The sequence below is a fragment of the Tiliqua scincoides genome, chromosome 5 (assembly GCF_035046505.1).
Source record: "Tiliqua scincoides isolate rTilSci1 chromosome 5, rTilSci1.hap2, whole genome shotgun sequence".
Classification (NCBI taxonomy): domain Eukaryota; kingdom Metazoa; phylum Chordata; class Lepidosauria; order Squamata; family Scincidae; genus Tiliqua; species Tiliqua scincoides.
In genome coordinates this window covers 76,633,276-76,652,869 of record NC_089825.1, presented here as the reverse complement: position 1 = coordinate 76,652,869, position 19,594 = coordinate 76,633,276, and the positions used below count along the sequence as shown (strand labels likewise).

At 44.3% G+C, this 19,594-nt stretch overlaps 2 protein-coding genes across 3 annotated transcripts in view; one reads left to right on the top strand and one right to left on the bottom strand.

The window, feature by feature from the left end:
- Positions 1-4,756, top strand: part of PLEKHH3 (pleckstrin homology, MyTH4 and FERM domain containing H3) — a 25,633-nt gene extending 20,877 nt beyond the window's left edge. For both annotated transcript variants that reach the window (XM_066627285.1, XM_066627284.1), the window contains exon 12: positions 2,391-4,756. In XM_066627285.1, coding sequence (XP_066483382.1) covers positions 2,391-2,528 — 138 coding nt within the window. In that variant the 3' untranslated portion in view covers positions 2,529-4,756. The remainder of the gene's footprint in view (positions 1-2,390) is intronic.
- TUBG1 (tubulin gamma 1) lies at positions 1,233-19,594 on the bottom strand. The gene is made up of 11 exons (XM_066627286.1): positions 19,489-19,594; positions 18,657-18,769; positions 16,009-16,176; positions 15,372-15,440; positions 10,988-11,067; positions 7,818-7,944; positions 7,405-7,491; positions 6,790-6,939; positions 5,718-5,870; positions 5,264-5,425; positions 1,233-4,503 (listed from the first exon to the last, which is right to left on the bottom strand). The coding sequence occupies exons 1-11, from the start codon at positions 19,535-19,537 to the stop codon at positions 4,306-4,308; spliced, it is 1,356 nt and encodes a 451-aa protein (XP_066483383.1). The 5' UTR covers positions 19,538-19,594; the 3' UTR covers positions 1,233-4,305.

Below are 19,594 nucleotides of genomic sequence, written 5' to 3'. Positions count from 1 at the left end.
GCCATTGGGCAAAATAGGAATTGCACATTACTCTGGATGTGAAATTGTACAAGAATTTTGAAAGACAGTATTAGTGCAAAGACAAGACTTGGATGTGTTTATGAAAGACACATGTTGAAATTTGGTTCTAGTATCTCAGTTCTGGCCCATTTTGATAAGGGAAGGATGTGCATTTCCCTATGTAGGAAAAGGAGTGCGTAGTTGCTACTATGTTACACCCATTGTAGCTTGCTCCCCCTCTTAAGGCGGAGGGCAAGCCTCAGTGGCCTATTCCCTGGCCTCATTTAGCGCCAACTGCAACATGTCCTCTGCTGTGGATGATGGAGGTGCACACCATCTGTGGCTGTGTCTGGACATTCCTTCCACATCCCTAACCCCAAGTGGAGAAGTTTGAACAGAATCTGGGATGTCAGTTGCATGTACTTCTGTAGAATTATCAGAACATGGCTGCTTGTTCAGGTTCTGAGTGGCAAGAATTGTGTGCCCCAGCTTGTATCCAAAAAACACACACACCCTATCCGCTGATTTCAGTTCCATTGTAGAAATGAGGCACAGCTGAATAAATGTACTTGTTCTCCCCTCTTGCTTTCCGATTGTTCATTACTAAATTCAAGTTGCTTGTATTTTTTCACTAAAATAATGTTTTGATCTTTTAAAAATGATTAAAGTAAATATATATCTAACATAATGTGAGTGCATGACACATCTACAAGTCCCAGGGCCCCAATATATGTGGTTTTAAATAGGTTTTCTGTTGCTTCCGTATCCCTAGATGCTAATAGCAATGCTGGAACGGAGGGATAGGGAATCTCTGCTCTCTCCTCTCTCACTGCTGCAAGCCCCTTTCTCCCCCCCAAGCAGTTTTAACAAGACTTTTAATGTTTAGTACTAGACAGTTCAGTGGAACTGAAGTTGCTTACTCCTACCCCACCCTCAGTTGATCTGTTAACATCACCCACAATGTGTGTGAAGAGAGAATGATAGAGGGGGAAAATGGGAAAACTTTGTAATGGTTAGCAACAGCCCTTGTTCTCTACTTCTTATTGGTCAGACTGGGATTTACTGTGACTGGGAGGCCCAGATAGAATTTTGCTTTAGTGAGTCTCCCTCCCTGGTTAACAGTGAACCCCAAAATCCAGGTGTTCCCCTTGAAAAGTAAACAGTACCAGAAAGTGACCACCTTAGATGTGGCAACCAAGTTTCTCCAGGGTAAACGTGGTCCAAGCAGGTAGTTCAGTTTAAACAAAAGTTTATTAAAAGGCTGATGGGGGGATGCAAAGCAAGACATGTACAGGAAACAAGCAAGATTAAAATGCAAGTGGCAAACAAAACAAATTTCCTGACACAATTCACTGAATACTGACCCTATTCTAGTTTCACTGTCACAGGATTCTAGACCCTGCATTCACACGGTGAGTGGCTTGCCTTTGTTCAGCAGTTGCTTGCAATGGACCAGAGGCAACACAGCCAAACATACTTGTGTGTGACATTAGATACAGATTTGCTGATGTCATGGGTTCATATGATTGGATGGTTTACTATCCACCTGGGCATTCATACCTATCCTTGACCTTGGTCAGGTGGATTTGGATGTATCAACTGTTGCATACTGACCCTGTGTATGTATAACCTATTCTCAAAGCTGATGAAGACAAATCTAAAAAGTTGTATCTGCCCTGTGGCCTTTCTACAATAGCACTGAATTCAAAAGAATCTCAAGGTAGTATCCCAAAACAGGTCTTGCAGCAGCCTTTTAAAAAGAAAACTGTGCCATCATGGTAGCCTCTACAGGTTAAAAAGGTAAAAAGAAGTGGAGGGGCTCCAGATATTTCATGGACCATTTTCCATGAAAGACTGGGGGTGTAGAAAGGTTGGCCTTAGGCAGCCTGTGGGTTCCAGAGACCTGCAGTTGCCTCAGGAGGAGAGGGTGACTGTCAGGCCTTTGCATGTGAAGCAACTGCATGACAGCACTATGATGCTTCTGTGCAGTTAATATGGTTTGCGTCAAGAGAAGCAGTTCCTACATCTTGAGCTCTTGTCCATCTTATTCTGGTCCTGGTAGCTGGAGGGGAGGGAGACGAGCTGAAACTCAACCAACCATCCAGACTTCTGCTAGGAAATGCCCTAGACTCTTGGTATCTTCAAGAGCTGAAGAGTTGTGGGTGATGAATAGTTTGCAGACTGTATAGCTGGCCAACCCTGAGGTGAAAATAGAATGTTTCCTTTTGCTCTTCGGTCTGACTAGGTGGAAGGATATACATGAGCTGTCAAGCTGAATGAGACAAGAGAAACTGTTTTGGTATGCAAGCAGAAAGACATTAAATTCAGCCAGGGTAGGGAACATGGCTGGATGAGGTTTTATTTTCACTACCTTTCTGCTTTCCTTACAGGCAAAGGAGATTGTGCAGCTCCTTCAGGCGTACTTGTGCAGCAAAAAGCATCAGCAAGAGATCCCCGGTACTCCAGTCCAACACCAGGAATTACATCCAGCCCCAGAACTGCCAGAGATGGGATCTTCCCTGAGTTGACTGGTTTTGTGTTCTGGCAGTAGACTTATAGTGCCAGGATCAGTGCCTTCTTCAGTCAGACACTTGAAATATGGGCACCAGTGGTACTTTATGCTCCTACGGAGCTGCTAATTGTTTTCCTCTCCTGTTCAGAGGGACTTCCTACCCAAGCTTTTTGTGTTAAAATGTATTTATATCAGTGGATGTCTTTTTTTGTTTTGTTCTCTTGTAACAATACACACTTGCTTCCACCAAAGCTGCAGGCAGGTTTGTTTCCATATGTCAAAGCACCCAATTTTAATATAGAGTGCAGCTATAGTAGAACCTCCCTTAGGACAGTGACCTCCCTCTTGTAGCAGTCCTCTGTAAAGCTCTTAAACACAGGAAAAATAGTAGTTAGCTTTGCTGTGAAAGGGGAGCATGCTGCATTTATGAGAGGGATTATCAGCTTTTCTTCTAGGGCTGTGTTTACCATCATAAGAAGGGCAAGAAAATAGGAATGAAGGATCTGAGCCAGTTGAAGGGGATTTGTTTTCCTCTACTCCAGGAAAGGTTGGTTGCCAAAGCTGTTCTGATACAATTCTGAACCTTTTAAGGCAGCACTGTACCTCCCCTAGAACTGAAGTACACCTGATGCACTACTACCATGGTCCATGAGGTTGATAGCTAGAAAGACTATCAGAGGCTACCGCATTTGCACTCTTGCTTGATACATGATGATCTTGCTCACTTCATTCTGACTCACACAGAGGTTCTGCAGCTGAACTGGAAGATCCTTTACTGTTCACTTAGTAAAAGACAGGACCATCTTGCAATGATCAACAACTTTTGAACAACTCCATCCCAAAATCAAAGGAAACAGGTAGAGAAAGAGAAGAGGAGAAATAGGCTCAAAGCAGTCTAAAGCTAGATAAGCGTAGCAAGCTAAGCCCAACTCCACATGTTACAGTTGCAGGAAACATCTTTGTTTCTCACAATGGTTGTAGAGGAACAATTTAGTTTGGTAGTATGTGGAGATTATTTCCAGTATAGGAATTATCAAACAAGTTCTGTGACTGACTGAGGTGGGACAAGGAATGAAGATCACCTCCGAGCAACTTCAAAATAGGCAATTTCCATGTTTTACTCCCACTACATTCTATTGGGTGCCAGAGTCTCACCTGTGTACACAGCTATTCCCACCTGGAGAAGCTACCCAATTCCAAATAAGGAGTTGTAAATCTCCATGACAGCTTGCTCTCCCTTGCTTTTTATACTTCTGATCTTTTCTATTCAGCTATCTTTTCACTTGCCACCATCCAGCTGAAACAGTGTTCATGCCCACAAGAATAAAGGGCAATGCAAAATAACTGCTGGTGGAAATATAGGTCTGTGTTATTTTAAAATGCCCACAGGCAATTCACTCCATTTGGGTATCTAGCCCAACAAAGAATGTGTTTCAATAAATACAGCAACAACAAGAAAAAAGTGAAAGAACAACCTTTAGAACACTAAAGGGAATTAGACAGAAAGGAAGTTGTCATAGCACATGTTCATTTGTAACCAGATTAGCAAGTCCCATTCCAAGGGAGTGCCATACACAGCCAGGTTCCTTAAGGAGATAGGATACAGTAGATCCAAGAATAGGAACATCAGGTTTCAGCTTAGCAAGTGATGGAGGACCTCGATCCAAGGACCAGAAACAGCACACAGAAAAAGATTGTCTTCAATGTTGGAAAAATGTGATTGCCCTCGTCCTTAGCCGTGGGTCACATAAGAAGGGAGGATAAAACTCTAGCCAGGCAGCCTATGAGGCCACTCACTGCTCTTGTGTGCCCCAGGAAATGTAGTCAGGCCGGGTAGCAGCGTGATATTCATCTATCAACTCCTGGACAATCTTACGAGAGTCATCAAGTTCATCAAAGTTCTCCTTGAACATGTCTTCTTTACGGAACTGTTCCAGGAAGGCTTCACGCTTGCGCAGTTTGTCGTACTGATGGCAGGTACGTTCAAAAAGCTGGGCAAAAGGACAAAGATTCAGTTACAATAAAGAAGCAAAATACCTAGTGAGCACTGTAGAAAGATGCAAGTTATGCTTCATTATGACAGCAAAAATGCTGCTGAGCACTATATCCATCTTTGTCTTGTCCACCACTACCATACAAGATGAAAGTACCTTGGGAACAAGAACTGGAATCCTGATTTCTATATGGGGGATGGGGTGGACAGTAAGCAGATGCAAGTGGTAGGAAAGTTTCTGACTAGCTAGAATGACTACACCAAAAAGCTGGATATCATCTTAAGACCCAGATTAAACTATGCTTTGCACAATTCAGATATCAACAAGGTAATTTTTTTGCTAAGAGATGGGGAAGGAGGGAATTTTGTTTACAAAGCACTGAAAATCATTCTATAAAAAGGAGGCCCAGAAACCACTTAAGAAAAAACACATTTCAGATTACTTTCAAGGATAAATTTTTCTAGCCCTTATATTTCTGATTTTAGCACCTGGTCTTAAACCTCTTTAAGCCAATTCTCACCCTGCAATAATGACTACAACATATACAGATAGAAAGAGAAACCAGTATCAGCTACACTATTGGCAGAAGAGAGTGAATAATCTTCCCCACATACTAACTCCTTATTTTAAAAAACAGCATGGAATCTTCTACAGCAGGAAGTGAGTGAAACACAGGAAGATCTTTCTGTAGCATGAAAATCAAGGCCCTCAGAAAGAAGTTCATGTTATTTCACTTTATGTTCACAATTAGACTCACCGAAGATATGTTGGTGTGATTAGCCATCATCAGTCCACTGACTCTGTGTGCAGAGGGCAGGTATGGAGACTTTCTAGAAAGTGCCACCTGGATGCTGGCTGGGCCCCAAGGGATGAAATTGGCCAGTTTCCTCTCCCGAATTCGTTGCAGACTCTTGTGAACCTGATGAGAACCAGATATATCCACACACATGCCAATTATTTGAGTCCTTTAGTCTAAAAACTTCCTCTAATGGCCAGAAAGAAAAGTTTGCCCAAAGATGCCTTAGATCTTAAGGATCGTTTACATTTTTAGCATTCCACAAGCACCGTAGCATCCAGTGTATCCAGTATATGCATCTCAGTATGCAGTGACTGAATTGCTATTCTTCTGACCTCATGAGCAAAGGTAACACTTGATGGAAGATTTTTCCAACAGTCAACTTGATTTGGCCAATCTTCATCCAGCTACTAACCTGAGTGGGGTCTACTTCCCCTTGGATGATGTTAAGGATAGCAATGTAGCAGTGATTTGTTTGCCGATCGCGCCCCATGGACACCATGACATTCTTGGGCTGCAGCAACCGCCGCATCACATCAAGGACTGTGGTTTTGCGCACACTGGCCACCTGTGAGTGACAGGAGCCAACATCAGCATTTACATGGTGGAAGACAGAGTTATCACAGTATACACAAATATATTAGAGAGAAGACTGCTTGCACAGCTTGGAGAGTTTGTTTCAGAAAAGTTTCTCCAAGCGTCTCCTAGTGGATAAAAACAAAAGAGCACCCCTGCTTTAAGTGATATTCGGAAGGAAAGTGTTGCAATCTCCCATACATTTAGAAAAGGTAAACAAAACATGCCCCCCTCCCATGTCCCAAGTCCTTTAGCATCTGAGATTTGGGAAAACTGAATTCTTTCATTAGGCTATTCTTCCTTCTCTAAACAACATATTGATAAGGAGAAATGAAGAGACACAGATTGTCACAGTAGGCATAAGTCAGGAGAAAGAAGAAAATAAGAATCAACCTATTGCAGGGAAAAAATGGGGTGCACACCCAAGTCACACATCATGCATTTGATACCCTCTTCTGAAGTGCCAGCCTTTGTGATCTGTCCTTCCGCATCCTGACCTGCTGCTTGTGGGAAGGGATGACAAAGGGAGAAGACAGTTGTGTTTAGCAGGCTGGGAATATGGCTGAAGGGACTGCCCTACACAGGAATTCCCCTTGCTTGTTTCTGCACTGCTCCAGTTCTGTGGTATCACTGCAAGTCAGAGAGAACAGCCTGACTGCACAGTTACAGTGAAGTGCCATGGTTTATCTCCAAACCAGAAGATGAAGACCCTCCATTCTCAAGTGCTGAAGACATAGAATGAGTATACAGCCATGGGGCCACACTAGCCCTTTTTCAGCTATAATGTGGGAAGTCATCCAGACTAGTTATGTGCAGAATTGAGAACCAGTAATGGAGCACAAGTTAACACAGGCCAGAGATTTTTTTCTCTACTCCCAGAGCATGGCTTGGGAGGCAGAATAAGTACTTACAGCCTGATCTGTGGTGAGAGGTGTGTAGCCTGTGATCAGAAAATGCAGTCTGGGAGTGGGGATAAGGGAGGCAATCAGTCCAATCAAGTCATTATTCATGTAGCCAGGATAGCGCAAAGTGGTGGTGCTGGCAGACATAATGGTTGAGACCTAGCAAAGAAGCAAGAGTTATGGCAAGATTCTATCTTCAGAGGCCAAAGGAGGGAATTCACTATGAGTGATTCCAGGAAACAGCTACTTATGATCTTCTAGGAAGACAAGAGGATCCTAGGCCACAAGTAATATTCTCAGCAGCCAAACATTTATTTCAAATATATTAGACCTGTCAAGTGTTATACAGAAAATACATGCAAACAGTGCAATCTTAAGTCCTTCCTGTGAAGTTTAGTGGATACAGTTACTACATTTAGACAACCAAAACTCATATTCAAATCTCCATTCAGCTACACAGTTCTCTGGAAAGCTCTAATTATGTCACTCACCCCATCCATTCCCATCTCTAGAAAAGGCTAGTCTACCTTCAGAATATCCCGCTACCAATTCCCACCCAGTATCAAATCCCAGTCTTTCTTCTCCAGAAGCTTCGGAGAAGCATCTTCTACCCTAATCACTCACCAGCTGGTTGATTTGAGAAAAGGTGGGATTCTGGATGTGCAGACGGTCAGTGGCAATACGATTCAGCGCAGTATTGTCTAGAACCACCTGTTAAAAGGGGGAAAACCTGAGCACAGGCTCAGCAAAGCATCCCTCAGCCCTCTTAAAAGAGCCTGCAGGCTCTTCACCCATCTCCCCATTTCTCTCTGAGCTACCGCTGACATCTGTATTAGCCTGTCCTGTAGGAGCGGGATGCTTTGGGAGGCCCCCAGAACATGCTAACTCTAAGGATGTTGCCATAGGACTGGAGAAATGAACTCCTCCTTGGAGATAAAGAAAGTTAAGATGCATCTTCATGCATGTGCTTTAAGCCTTGAGCAATATGCTCAATTCCTGAAGAGGAATTGATGTTTGCCCCAATTAGCACCCCTTACCACACAATCAGCATTCTGTGTCAGCCGCTTGAGTGTCAAGAGAGAGTTGTACGGCTGCACCACTACATCACTCATCTCATCCTGGTTGGGGAAGACCGAGTATGTCTGCACCAGCTTTTTGGGGTACCTGTTGGAAAGGGAGCTAGTTACCAGTTTGTATTAAAAAAACCCATCTTTTCCAGCGACTTTAGTGCCTTTGGTTCCCAGATGCAGGGTGGAGCATCATGGCTGCTCTGGAGTGCCCAGTAACAGTTTCAGAAGTTTGGATGTGCAAATGGCCTGAAGCATAACCAGATGCTCAGGGTGGATGGGAGGGTGCATAGAAAAGCATGCTTTGGAGCTCTGCCCACTGAACCAAGCCTCCTACTGCTGTTTGTTACATCATGTTCCTGGTCTCACTGCAGGGCAGTAGAGGTCCAGCGGTCTTGCGAGTACCACCAAACACCACCTCAAGTACCACTGGTGGTACCCATATCACTGGTTGAGAAATCCTGGTCTAGAGCAGGGGTCTCCAAGCCCCGGCTGGGGGCCAGATGCAGCCCGCAGCGAGCCTCTATCTGGCCCGCGGCCAGCCTCTTGTCCCCTGAAAGCCTCTAGCCCACTTGACTGAACATGACCAGAGTTGTGCTCTGATTGCATCTGGAGGGTGTTCTGAGGGCCAGAGAGGCTGAGTGAATGAGCCCACTCATTCATTTATTCATTCATCTAAGTTCCAATTTATTTATTTAAATTTTATATTTAAATTTTTTTCCGGACCTCAGCACTGCACTAGATATTTCATGCGGCCCTCTGGCCAAAAAGTTTGGAGACCCCTGTTCTAGAGCAAGAGTTCTAAAACTGTGAGCCATGGCTTCCTGGGGAGCCACGGAAACCAACCAGGGAAGCTGCAGAATTCTCATGAAAAACCTGCCGCCCTATACAATGTATAGGACTGTACATTGTACTCCCTAATGGGGAGCCACGGCCAGTGGTCCAGGTCAAGAAACCACCAGTTGAAAAAGTTTGGAAACCACTGGTCTAGAGTCTAGACCTAGGGAAAGCCTCTGAAACACCCCCCCCCCAGGATATGCCCTGTTTATCATCAAAAACAGGTTGATGAGTCAGCTCCTGTACGAACATCCAACATAACCTGGGTGAAATAGCCTGTTAGTTGGTAAATCAACAGCCTATCAATCCCTCCTCCTTCTAGAACATTTACCTTCTTCTATATGGGAGTGTGTGTCTGCCAAGATCCCAACACTGAAAGAGATTTGCCACATTCCTTACAAACATCCCACTGAGGAAAGATCAGGCATGCTGCTATGTGATTTAGGCCCACATCCCAACCAGCTTTCCAGCACTGACATAGCTGTGCCAATGGGCATGTGCTACACCCTACATTTGGGTGGCAGTCACAGAGGCCTCCTCAAAGTATGGGAATGTTTGTTCCCTTACCTCAGAGATGCACTGCTCTTACCTTGGTGCTTGAAAGTTGGTTAGGATTGTGCCCTTAGAGAATATTTGCCCCTGCTTTGATTGAGCTCCTGATGGCAGCTGAGAAGCAAGAGGTGTCAAGCACCAAAGAACAAGTCAGAAGTGGAAGAAACCAACACAATTAGGCTTCAGTTGGAGGCTCAGAGTGCTCAACAGCAGCTCCATTGAGAAGGCTCTAAGCTAAGTATTTACTGCTTGGCATTAGGGATAAAGCCAAGACAACAGACTGCCCTAAGGGAAAGAGGCCAAGAACAAAAGCCACTCCAAAACCCTGTCCAGCTAAACCAGAAAGGGGTGGAGTGGGAACAAAAAAAATCTATTTAGCCTTGTTAAACTGAAAATGAAAAATAGCCCCTGGACCACAGGAAGGAAGTGCCCTCAATGAAGGAAGGACAAAAATGAAGGTGTGACTCCCCCCCACCCTGGTTGAAATTTTAAGCCTCTACAAGCTCTGCCTCCTCTTGGATGGGAAGACTCGTCCACCACTGGATGTCCTTTGTCTGATGGACCTTCATGACAATTTATTTTCCACAATGCAAACAAACAGGTGGCTAATAAATGTCAACACACACTTTTACAATATGTAAAATATATTAAGAGTTGTTAACCAGCAGCTAAAAAAAAACAAACACCACTTAAAACAATCCATTTTTCTAAAGTTCTGTTCTTCTCCCTACCCTCAGCCCAAATGCACTATGCAAGAGCCATGTCATTACAATGCAGCAGAAAGCCAGCATAGGACTACTTTTGAGAATGCATTCCGGACCTATAGTGCCACAGGGGAGAAGACCCTCTCCCACATACCTACCTGTGGTATCTCAGATGGCAAAGGAATGTAGAACAGGGCCTTGGATAGTGATCCTAGTAGGTACAGAAGCGGAGAGGCTATTCTTAAGGTAACCTGGTTCCAGATTGTTCAGAGCCTTAAACAAAGCCCACACTTTGAAATGGCTTAGAAACAAATCAATAATAACTTGTATGTCAAGAACATTTTTCTGTCTGCTCCAGATCTCAGTATGATGATAAATCCTTGAAGCAGATAGCTTACTCCTGTTCATCACAATACAAGACCCCTTTTCCCTCTGGCATTTGGAGAGGACTGCAGGGATCAGTGATAATCCCAAGTTATGGGTAGGTGGTACCAGAGACATCGCTGGAGACAGTGGTGCCTGAAGAAATGGTGTCACTATGTCATGGTATCATGACATCACTTCCAGGTTTGCTTCCTAGGAGGAGACGCTGCCAGCTGTGGCAACCCCACAATCTTGCCATCTCCATCATTCCTTCTCCTTTGGAAGCTCTTGTTCTCTCTCTCCCTCTCCCTCTCTCTCTCTCACACACACACACACACACCCCAACTCCACAATGCTTCTAGAATTGTTGCAAAGATACAATTTCCAAGTCACTACGTGTCATCAAAAATAAGTCCGATTTGACATAGTGGTGATTAAAGAAATCCCTTACCTGTGGGGAAGGGAAAAAAACCCAATTATTTCAATCTCTTTCCCATTTTGAGCCACGCCTTCTCCAGCTACAAGGTTTGGGTATGGGTGGTAACAGACCTAATTCTGAGTCAGCTGCATATGCCATGCATCTGCCAATTTAGGAGATCCTCCTCATAGCTTTACTGGCTTCCTTACCTACTTGTCCCCAGGGAGCGAAGGAGAGAGCGAGAATGAGTTCGTGCATGCACTTACCTATCATTTAATCTCTCCAGAAGGTAAGAGCCCAAACCAGAACCAGTACCACCTGCAATGGAATGGCACAGCACAAAACCCTGGAGGGAAAAGGACACATGACATAAGGTGCGTACATGTGGAAAGTCCACTCAGTGCACATACACGTATTCGGGTATAGTGCTTGAAATTTTTGCCAAGTAATCAAGCTCCAATTCTCACTTTGCCTTATCTCCAGGTCAATCAGAGGGCAGAGCCTTTCAACTCTGAACAGGTTCTTTCTCTGCTAAGCTTAGGCAGGCAGCTGGTTTGTTGCTATAGTTACTTTCCTGGGATGTTTCAGCCAAAGTTAACCTTTTATTCCCCTCCATTCCCTTTTGCTGCTGCAACCTTTTACAAAGGCTTTGCATTTGGCAGAGGTCTTTTTTTTCAACACCAGGATGGGATCCCCTTTCCATTTGAAGCAACAATTCCCAGGCTACAATTCAATGCAGCATTACTTAAGAATAACACCCATGGAAAGCAGTGGGTCTACTTCTGAGTAAAAAGGATTGCAAATATATGCAGCTGCATCTCTCTGCTGTGAATTGAATTGCACACTCTCAGTTATGTGTTATGGGTTGTATGTTGTATGTAGAGCTTCTGGCAACACACCAGACACCTTAAAGGTGGATTTGATTCATGGTTCTCCTGCAGTGGTTCCCAACCTTTTTCACTTGCATATCCCTTGGCAATAATAAATTGTACCCTTCATATTAGCAAAATGTTTGTAATAATACAAGCCCTCATCTCCTCTATATGAAAACCAAGACTTCATGTATTCATCACAGTGGTTTCTCTTTTTATCTGTTTGAGGAACAGAAGACTCTGCCTTTGCACTGTTTTGCACCAGAAGTATGCTGAGAAATTCTGGGCTTTCCATATTATGTTTCAGCTTTTTTACTGTGCTAGTTTTCAATCACTGGTTCATACATGAATTGATGACCAAAAACTAGCTGTTGGTGGGGCTTTCAAAGCCAACTAGCTACCTCCCTTCCTGCCTTGCTGGTCCTTGCAAGGCATTCTGGAGCATGACCTGCCTTTTTCTACCATTATTCCATTCTTTTTCAAGTACCCCTAAAGGTCCTGTTGAGTGTCCCTGGGAGTACATGAATACCAGGTTGGGAACCACTGATTTACTGGTATTTTGTTTACAGTGCACTTACTCTGATAGTGTTTACAAAAAGGTGGTGAAGACCTTTCCCCTGGGGGCTGGGGATAAGAATAGGCCCCCCAGTTTGGCTGTACTTGTCATAAGAGGCGACTAAACAGCCACCGGGTAGATGGGACTTGTTAGCCTGGGAAGGCAGCTCATCTGAGAGAAGGAAAACTCTGATCCCAAACCTCCACTGCCTTGTGGCTACATACAGTTATGGAAAAGGCTTCAGGAGTCAACCTCGAGGCAAAATCCGGAGCTGGAGTCCCTGAGATAGTTCATGGCTGAACACAGTCATGTTCTGGCAACTCCTGCGATGCCACTGGAACAAACCGTATTGGCCTCTGCCTTTCCATTGGACCTTTTCAGCGACGTGGAGTTGGGGGATTTGCTGCATGGGTAACAGCCTATCCTCCATACCTACTTTACCCAGGCTTCGCGCACTGGAGAGGACACTCTGTTCCAGTGTGTTCCAGAGAGGACACACTGTTCCAGAGAGGACACTCTCACAGTGTGACACCATAGTCTTCCGAGATTGAAGGATGCCAACACATGGTGAAGACCAGAATTTAAAAAGAATAAAAATGTATCTTAAATGTATCTTATGATCTTTTACTATGTTTTTAATAAATTAAAACTACAGGCTACAGTTCTTAGGTAACAATTAGTGGTAGTTTATTTTTCAGGATCTGGCCTGGGGTAAAATCAGACAAAACTATAGTCAGACACCCCTCTAAGTTTAACCCCCGACTTATCCGAGGGTCATAGAAAATTCCATGGTTGTCGGCTCAAAACCTGCCCTCGACTTATCTGTGGGGTCGACTTATGGGCGGGTGACTGCGGTAACTATCAAATCAAAGATGAGACTAGTGGGCACCAAAGCCATCTAGCCATGATCTCTAAGCTCAATACTTTCCAATCCACTTCACAAAGACCCCCACCCAATCACAACCCTATGTCTCTACATTGACGGAACCACAATAAATTACATAAATCTGCAACATAAAGACCAGTAGTGTGAGTTGGGAATACTAGCAGGCCTACACTTTAGTCTAGGCTTACAAGGAGATAGTCCTCAAAATCCACTATTTCCCCCATGACCCTACTAGGGAAAATTACACCGGTAACTGTATGGTGCCTGCATGAGTTCTCCCATAGGGCAAATGGGCGAGGGGTAGACAGAAAAGAGAAAATTTAGATCAAGAAAATGGTATTGGGGGGGGGGAGGTAAAACACATGAAAATTCTATCTCCCAGAGTTGCTTCTTTGAGCCAGTCCTCCCACAGGTGATTTGAACAAATCCAAGAGATATGTTGCGATAGAAATTCTAGTGCCCTTTCTATTTTGGACCTTTCTACCATTCCAGAGGCTTCTATGACATTTCAGCATCCTGGAAAGGATGCTGAGTCATCCTGATGCAGTAATCACTCCCCTTTGTTGTTTATTGTTTGACCACTTTCTTCTTCTCCAACTGACTGCTCAACAAAGAACTTGGCTTTGAGCCAGTTCATTGGCCCATAAAGTCCACCTGATCCCAAGAGCAGGAAATTCAAGACCTAAAGTGACCATCCCACCCTGTACCCAATCTCATAGCTGAAACCTACTTAACGTCCAGAGGCAAAGGTAGAAAGTGGGGTCACACACATACACCTCTGTGCGTTTGCTACATCTGACATCAGAAGTACCTGAGACGAGACTTCACAGGGACTCACCCACTCATCATGCTGCAAGCATGGGTGCAAGGAGCAGGACCATGGATAGTGTTAGCAAGTAGAGTAAGGACCCAGAGAAGTCGCATTAGGGTTTTTTCTTTTATGTGCCATTTGCCTTTTAATATCCTTGCTAACCTTTGCCACTGCAGGCCCTTTTGCTACATGATCTGTGCCTGTTCCTTACATTTTCCCCTCCCCCCAGTTGACGGTTTAGCCTTTTAATAAATTCCTTTAACAGCTACAGTTTACCTGCCTGGTATCAGTTCACTTGAGAGGGAACAGGTTGCTCCATCTACCATGTTCTGTTACCGGCTGGTTTTAAGGGAAGCAAACAACCAGATCTTGAGGCCCTCTATTAATCTGAAAGAGGCTTTCCCAATGCAGCCCCCTTCTGTCTGGGCTTCTAGATTTTGGTAGTAGCAGTAAATACCATCCCAATTATAAACAGGTAAACAAGAGAGGTGGATGAGGAAGACAGGAGTAGATGCCAGTTGCTAAGTCCTACATCTTCCACCCTATTTGGTCCTCTGTCTTCCTTTACAGAGCCAATCACACATCTCTCTGTATCTCATCTAATCTGGCCACTAATAATAATAGTAATACAGGTATTTCTATACCGCCTTTCTTGGTCCTCAGATTTCTCCTTAGACTTTATTCAAGGTGGTTTACATAGGCAGGCAAATTTAAATCCCCATAGGGATTTTTACAATTTTGAAAGAAGTTTTCTATCTTTCAAGAAACCACAACATTCAGATGTTTCTTTCTTGGTCTGGTCGCACATTCTGGCCTCCATCCTCCCACGCTCAGAGCAGATGGAATAGCTCGGCTCAGCTTGTCAGCTGCTTCAAGGTCGCACGGTGCCAGTGGCCTTGAACTGGCGACCTTCGGATATTATCTTCAGGCAGACCAGAGAAACTGGTCTTCCCTAGACCAGAGAAACCCAGGTTCAAATCTTCCTTCATCCACAAAGCTCACTGGATGACCATTTTTCAGTATAAGTCACCATTTTTCAGCATAACTTACCTCATATTGCTGTAGTAAGAATACAAGATGGGGAAGAGGAAATGACAACGCATGTCATTGAGTGCTCCGCAGAAAGGGCAGGATAGAAACTTCTAATAAATAATGTTGGCACATGGCTGCAAATTTTGTCTCTAACTGTTGGTATTCCAAGAGAATTTTTTTTTTTTTTGAAAAGCAGAGGAAGTGGGGTTGCATGAACACAAGACAAAAAAGGTATAATGGATTATACAGAAATGAAATCTTAAAGCCTTCAAGATCTATAAAACCAAAATGTCCTGTTCAAGATTTGGAACAAATGCAGAATAAAAAAAACTGTAGCAAAAATTGCTACTATCAGCTAGTCCAGAAAGACAGAGGCTAGCAAGAACTTCAGAGGCTAGCAAGAGCCAACCAACAGAGAGTATTTAATGAAGTCTGAAAGTCAGCTATTTCTCCATCGCATCTCATTATACATCAACTTACTTATTTACCTTACCTCTAAGCTGTCACTGCCATCAGCTTCTCTGTCTATAATGTCAAATATATCTTCATGGATCTTTTCTCCCTGCAGAGATAAAACATATGAAAATCCTTGTCCTGTGTTCCACTCTATGACTTCCTGGAAGCTAGACACTATTGCTGGAGGCCATCTCTTCATTTAGGGCAGTGATTCTCACACATTTAGCACTGGGACCCACTTTTTGGAATGAGAATCTGTCAGGGCCCACCAGAAGTGATGTCATGACCAGAAGTGATATCATCAAGCAGGAAATTTTTTAATAATCCCAGGCTGCAATCCTACCCACACTTACCCAGGAGTACGTCCCATTTACTATCATTGTTAAAAGAATATACACATTAGCTTGTTAAAAGTATAGGTCTGTAACATTTCCCCAAATGCAGTCATATACCAGGGTAGCATCAAGTCTAATATTAATAAAATATTGAAATGGGGACCCAGCTGAAATTGGCTCGCGACCCACCTAGTGGGTCCCTACCCACAGTTTGAGAAACACTGATTTAGGGAGACAACTAGCACCAAATGTGCAATGTTCTGCGTTTTGGGGGAGGTATCAATGTCTAGCTATGAGAAACTGAGGCAAATTTTGCTTCCAGGTTCTTAACCCACTTACCTGTGAAAAGCCACTGGCCCAGTTGTTCCCAGCCCCACCACCATGCTCAGACAGGTATATGTTTTCTGGGTTGTACAGGTTGGCATATGGCGAGTTCAGAATGGAATGGATTACTCGTGGTTCCAGATCCAGGAGGACAGCTCGGGGGATGTAATGCTCATCATCTGCCTGTTAACAAGGAATGAAAGTACCCTGAGCAATTCATAGAATAAGAGTTCGGCGATTAGCATGCAAAGCTGCAGTCAGACCAACCCCAGTCAGATTCCCCAAGTGAAAGTTGCATTTTTCTTCATTTTGAACTTGGGTTTCTTTCTGGTCAGTTCAACCCTCACTAGCATTCACAATGCATTCACAACTTCACTGAAGTTCCCTAAGCAATACTATCAGAAAGGTAATTGGTACAAGAGTAGATCTCGTTTGAGCAAAACCACACAGACTCTTTGGCCAGATCCTTTTACACCCTTACAAATGTTTTACTGATCAGCTTGCTGAATTGTGAGATTGTACAGTACTTTGTAAAGTGCTTTGATCTAACAATTTTAGTGCCTGTTATTAAAATGCCTTGAAAAACCTTCCAAGTCAAAACAAAACTCTTTTCAGGATCTCAGCTACTTTGCATATTAATTGATGGTAAACTGGAACTGAGCTATCAGTTCTCAGGGAAAATTCTGTAAGCAAACCTTGTTGAAGAAGCCTAGTTCAGATTTTGGAAAGAGAAGCTTCTTGCAGCATGACACTATGAAGCAATATATTTTAGCTTTTTGTATGTGCTTTTAGCACTATTTTAGATCATATTCCTAACATAACTTTACGCAGCACCTTTTTTGTATCTTTTAGCTTCAACATGTACCGCATGTGGAAAATAGTGCACAGGCATATCCTGATCAGATGAGAGCCTAAATGGACAAACATTTTATTTATATGTTATTTATTAGATTGTAAGCTCTCAGATAGGGTTCGCATTTTGTTAACTTTTGTACAGACAATAAAGCTGCAGAAGTATGTCTTTAAGTCATATTAGGAATTGATGACGTAAATCAGTATAGTGGGGGCAATAAAATAGCACATGGGACAAAGACTCAATTGAGGTTAGATCACAAGAACATGACTGGGAACTGAACCATATTATATTTGTTAAAAACATGAAAATAGTATTATAAAATTGATAAGATTTGTCCCATCACTAAGAGATTTGCCATGGAAGATCCCTTGGGTGAAGGGTACAAGCAGTCCAAAATCAGATGAAAGACAGCCAATTTATACCAGTGAGAGTCAAAGGCACTCATACACAGTAGAAGCTACCATTACAGAGCAGATGCCCCCTACCTAATCCTTGAGAACTTCTGTCCCAGAGCTTTGAGCAGTGGCTAAGCCAACAGAGATTCCAGTGTGCTCGCAGTTGACAGTTTGGCAGCAAGAGGTGTCCCTACACCCCTTTTCCTATCTCTAGTTGCTTGACTGAATGGGGGTGATAACATGGCCAAGGAGTGGGTCGCAGGTTCAGGCTGAGATTGGCTTAAAGTGGGTAGGCAAAAGAGAGAGAAATGGTGGAGCTTTGCTGTCTTCTCCCCAATAGGTGTTTTGATTGACCAAGCAGTAAACAGGGTTCTGAACCAACTACAGAGGGAAGAACTAGGGGAGGAATAAGAACAGGCGCATCAGCTTTGGAGGAGAATAAAGAGAAGCTTTCTGGGTGCCATTGTGAACACATAGGTAGCCCAATCATAACCAACCTTCCAGCACTGATGCAGCTATGCCAATGGGGTGCACGCTGCATCCTGTGGTATGGAGGCAATCATGTAAACCTCCTCAGGTAAGGGAACATTTGCTTCCTTACCATGGGGCTGCTCTGTGGCTGCATCAGTGCTGGAAAATTGGATAGGATTGGGCCCCTACAGTGCTTGATTTTTTGCTTTTAAGTAAAAAGGAACTATTTATTAATTGCAGTATTTATATACTGCCTTCCTCATAAAATCAAGGCAGTTTACATCAGCAGGCTGGCCATAAACCCTATTTTTTTTCAAATGCTGTTTCTACAAGTATTGTTCAACGTTTGTGTAGCATTTTTGCTCCCAATAGACAGAGAAAGAAGCTGAACAGCCAGGAGAAAGTGTGGATGAATGAAGCTCATTTGTAAAATGGAAAGCTATATACACATATATACGCTTATACAAAAGTTGAGACAAGTGCTTTAACTCACTATTTCCATACTTTTTTTTTATTAATGAATGAATGAATAACCAACCTCTTTAAAATGTTGATTCAGAAAAATGAATGTTTACCCTATTGTCATTGAATGGTCAGGAAAATCTCTTTCTAAAAATAACTGGGGGAGAGCAAGTTAAAGCAGGGAAAGAAGAAAAAGGTACAGCTAGGGAAGAAAGTCAGTTGCAGACCAAGTACATGATCTTTCTGCAAGTGTCCCTTCAGTGAAGAATCACTCATCGGGGCAGATGACCATCTACAAGATCCATGGCAGGCCAGAGACATGTGGTGGGTCCTTTGAAAAGCACTGTCACCAACCCACGCACTGTCAGTGGGGAGGCAACCCCCACGGGCTGTCAGTGGGGAGGCAACCCTGCCTCCCCACCCACCACATATCCCTGCTGTAGGCCCCAGAGAGAAAGAGGCAACCAGTGCAGTACTACCTGGTAGAAAAAGACATCTTTACGGTCAGTGCCTTCAGTGGCAAATTCCTCCACGATGCCCTCAGGACTAATGCCATGTTCTGCACAGAGCTGTTTCCAGAATTCAAATCCAACTGTAATGGTAAAGAAGAAGAAGAAGAAGAAGAAGAAGAAGAAAAGGAGTCTCTCTACACAATGGTGCACAGAAGGAAAGTAGAAAGCATGGCCCAGTGCTGTGGGGGAAGAGGGCAGATTTATTCCCAGCCCCACAGAAGGGAGAGCACCAGGTCTTCAGGCTACAATCCTATCCACACTATCCTGGGAGTAAGCCTCACTGACCCTAATGGGACTTACTTCTGAGTAGACCAGGATTGGGCTCACAGGCATCCTCAGGCAGCTCCCCATTCCACACCAAATAAGTCACAGCCTGAGATGTTGCCTCAGCCCCTTAATGTGGCCACCAAAGCCAGGGAGAGCCCCTGCTCTCCCCCCAGCCAGGCCTGCACAGAGCAAGACCAACTACAGACTTCCCTCCTCAGAAGCTAGGCCCCCCACCCGCTCAGCCTCCTCCTCCTCATCCCCCCAGCTCAGTTTCAAGGCCCCCCATTTCCCCCCAGCTCAGCCTCCTCCTCCTCCTCCTCGCCCCCCAGCTCAGCCTCAAGACCCCCCCAGCTCAGCTCAGCTCAGCCTCCTCCTCCTCCTCGGCTCCCCAGCTCAACATCAAGGCCCCCCCAGCTCAGCCTCCTCCTCGGCTGCCCTGCCCTGCCCAGTCCAGCTCAGCCCAGCCGCCGCCCCCCAGTTCAGCCACCGAGGTCCACCCTCAGCACAGGCCTCTCCCTCCCTCCGGCCTTACTCTGGTTGCCGCACTGCCCCAGCTGCAGAGTGATGATCTCCCGCGGCATAACGGCCGCAGCCCCTCCCGAGCTCGGAGATCCCGCTATTCTTCCCGCCGCCTTGTG

Bases quoted from the DNA above. Each gene is read 5' to 3' on its own strand.
- TUBG1 (XM_066627286.1), bottom strand. From the start codon at position 19,537: ATGCCGCGGGAGATCATCACTCTGCAGCTGGGGCAGTGCGGCAACCAG. The intron at 5,426-5,717 runs GTTAGTAGCTGG...GGTTCTCATCAG, and splicing joins GGGAAGTAGACCCCACTCAG to GTTCACAAGAGTCTGCAACG. The intron at 4,504-5,263 runs GTGAGTCTAATT...CCTTTTGCCCAG, and splicing joins ATCACACCAACATATCTTCG to CTTTTTGAACGTACCTGCCA.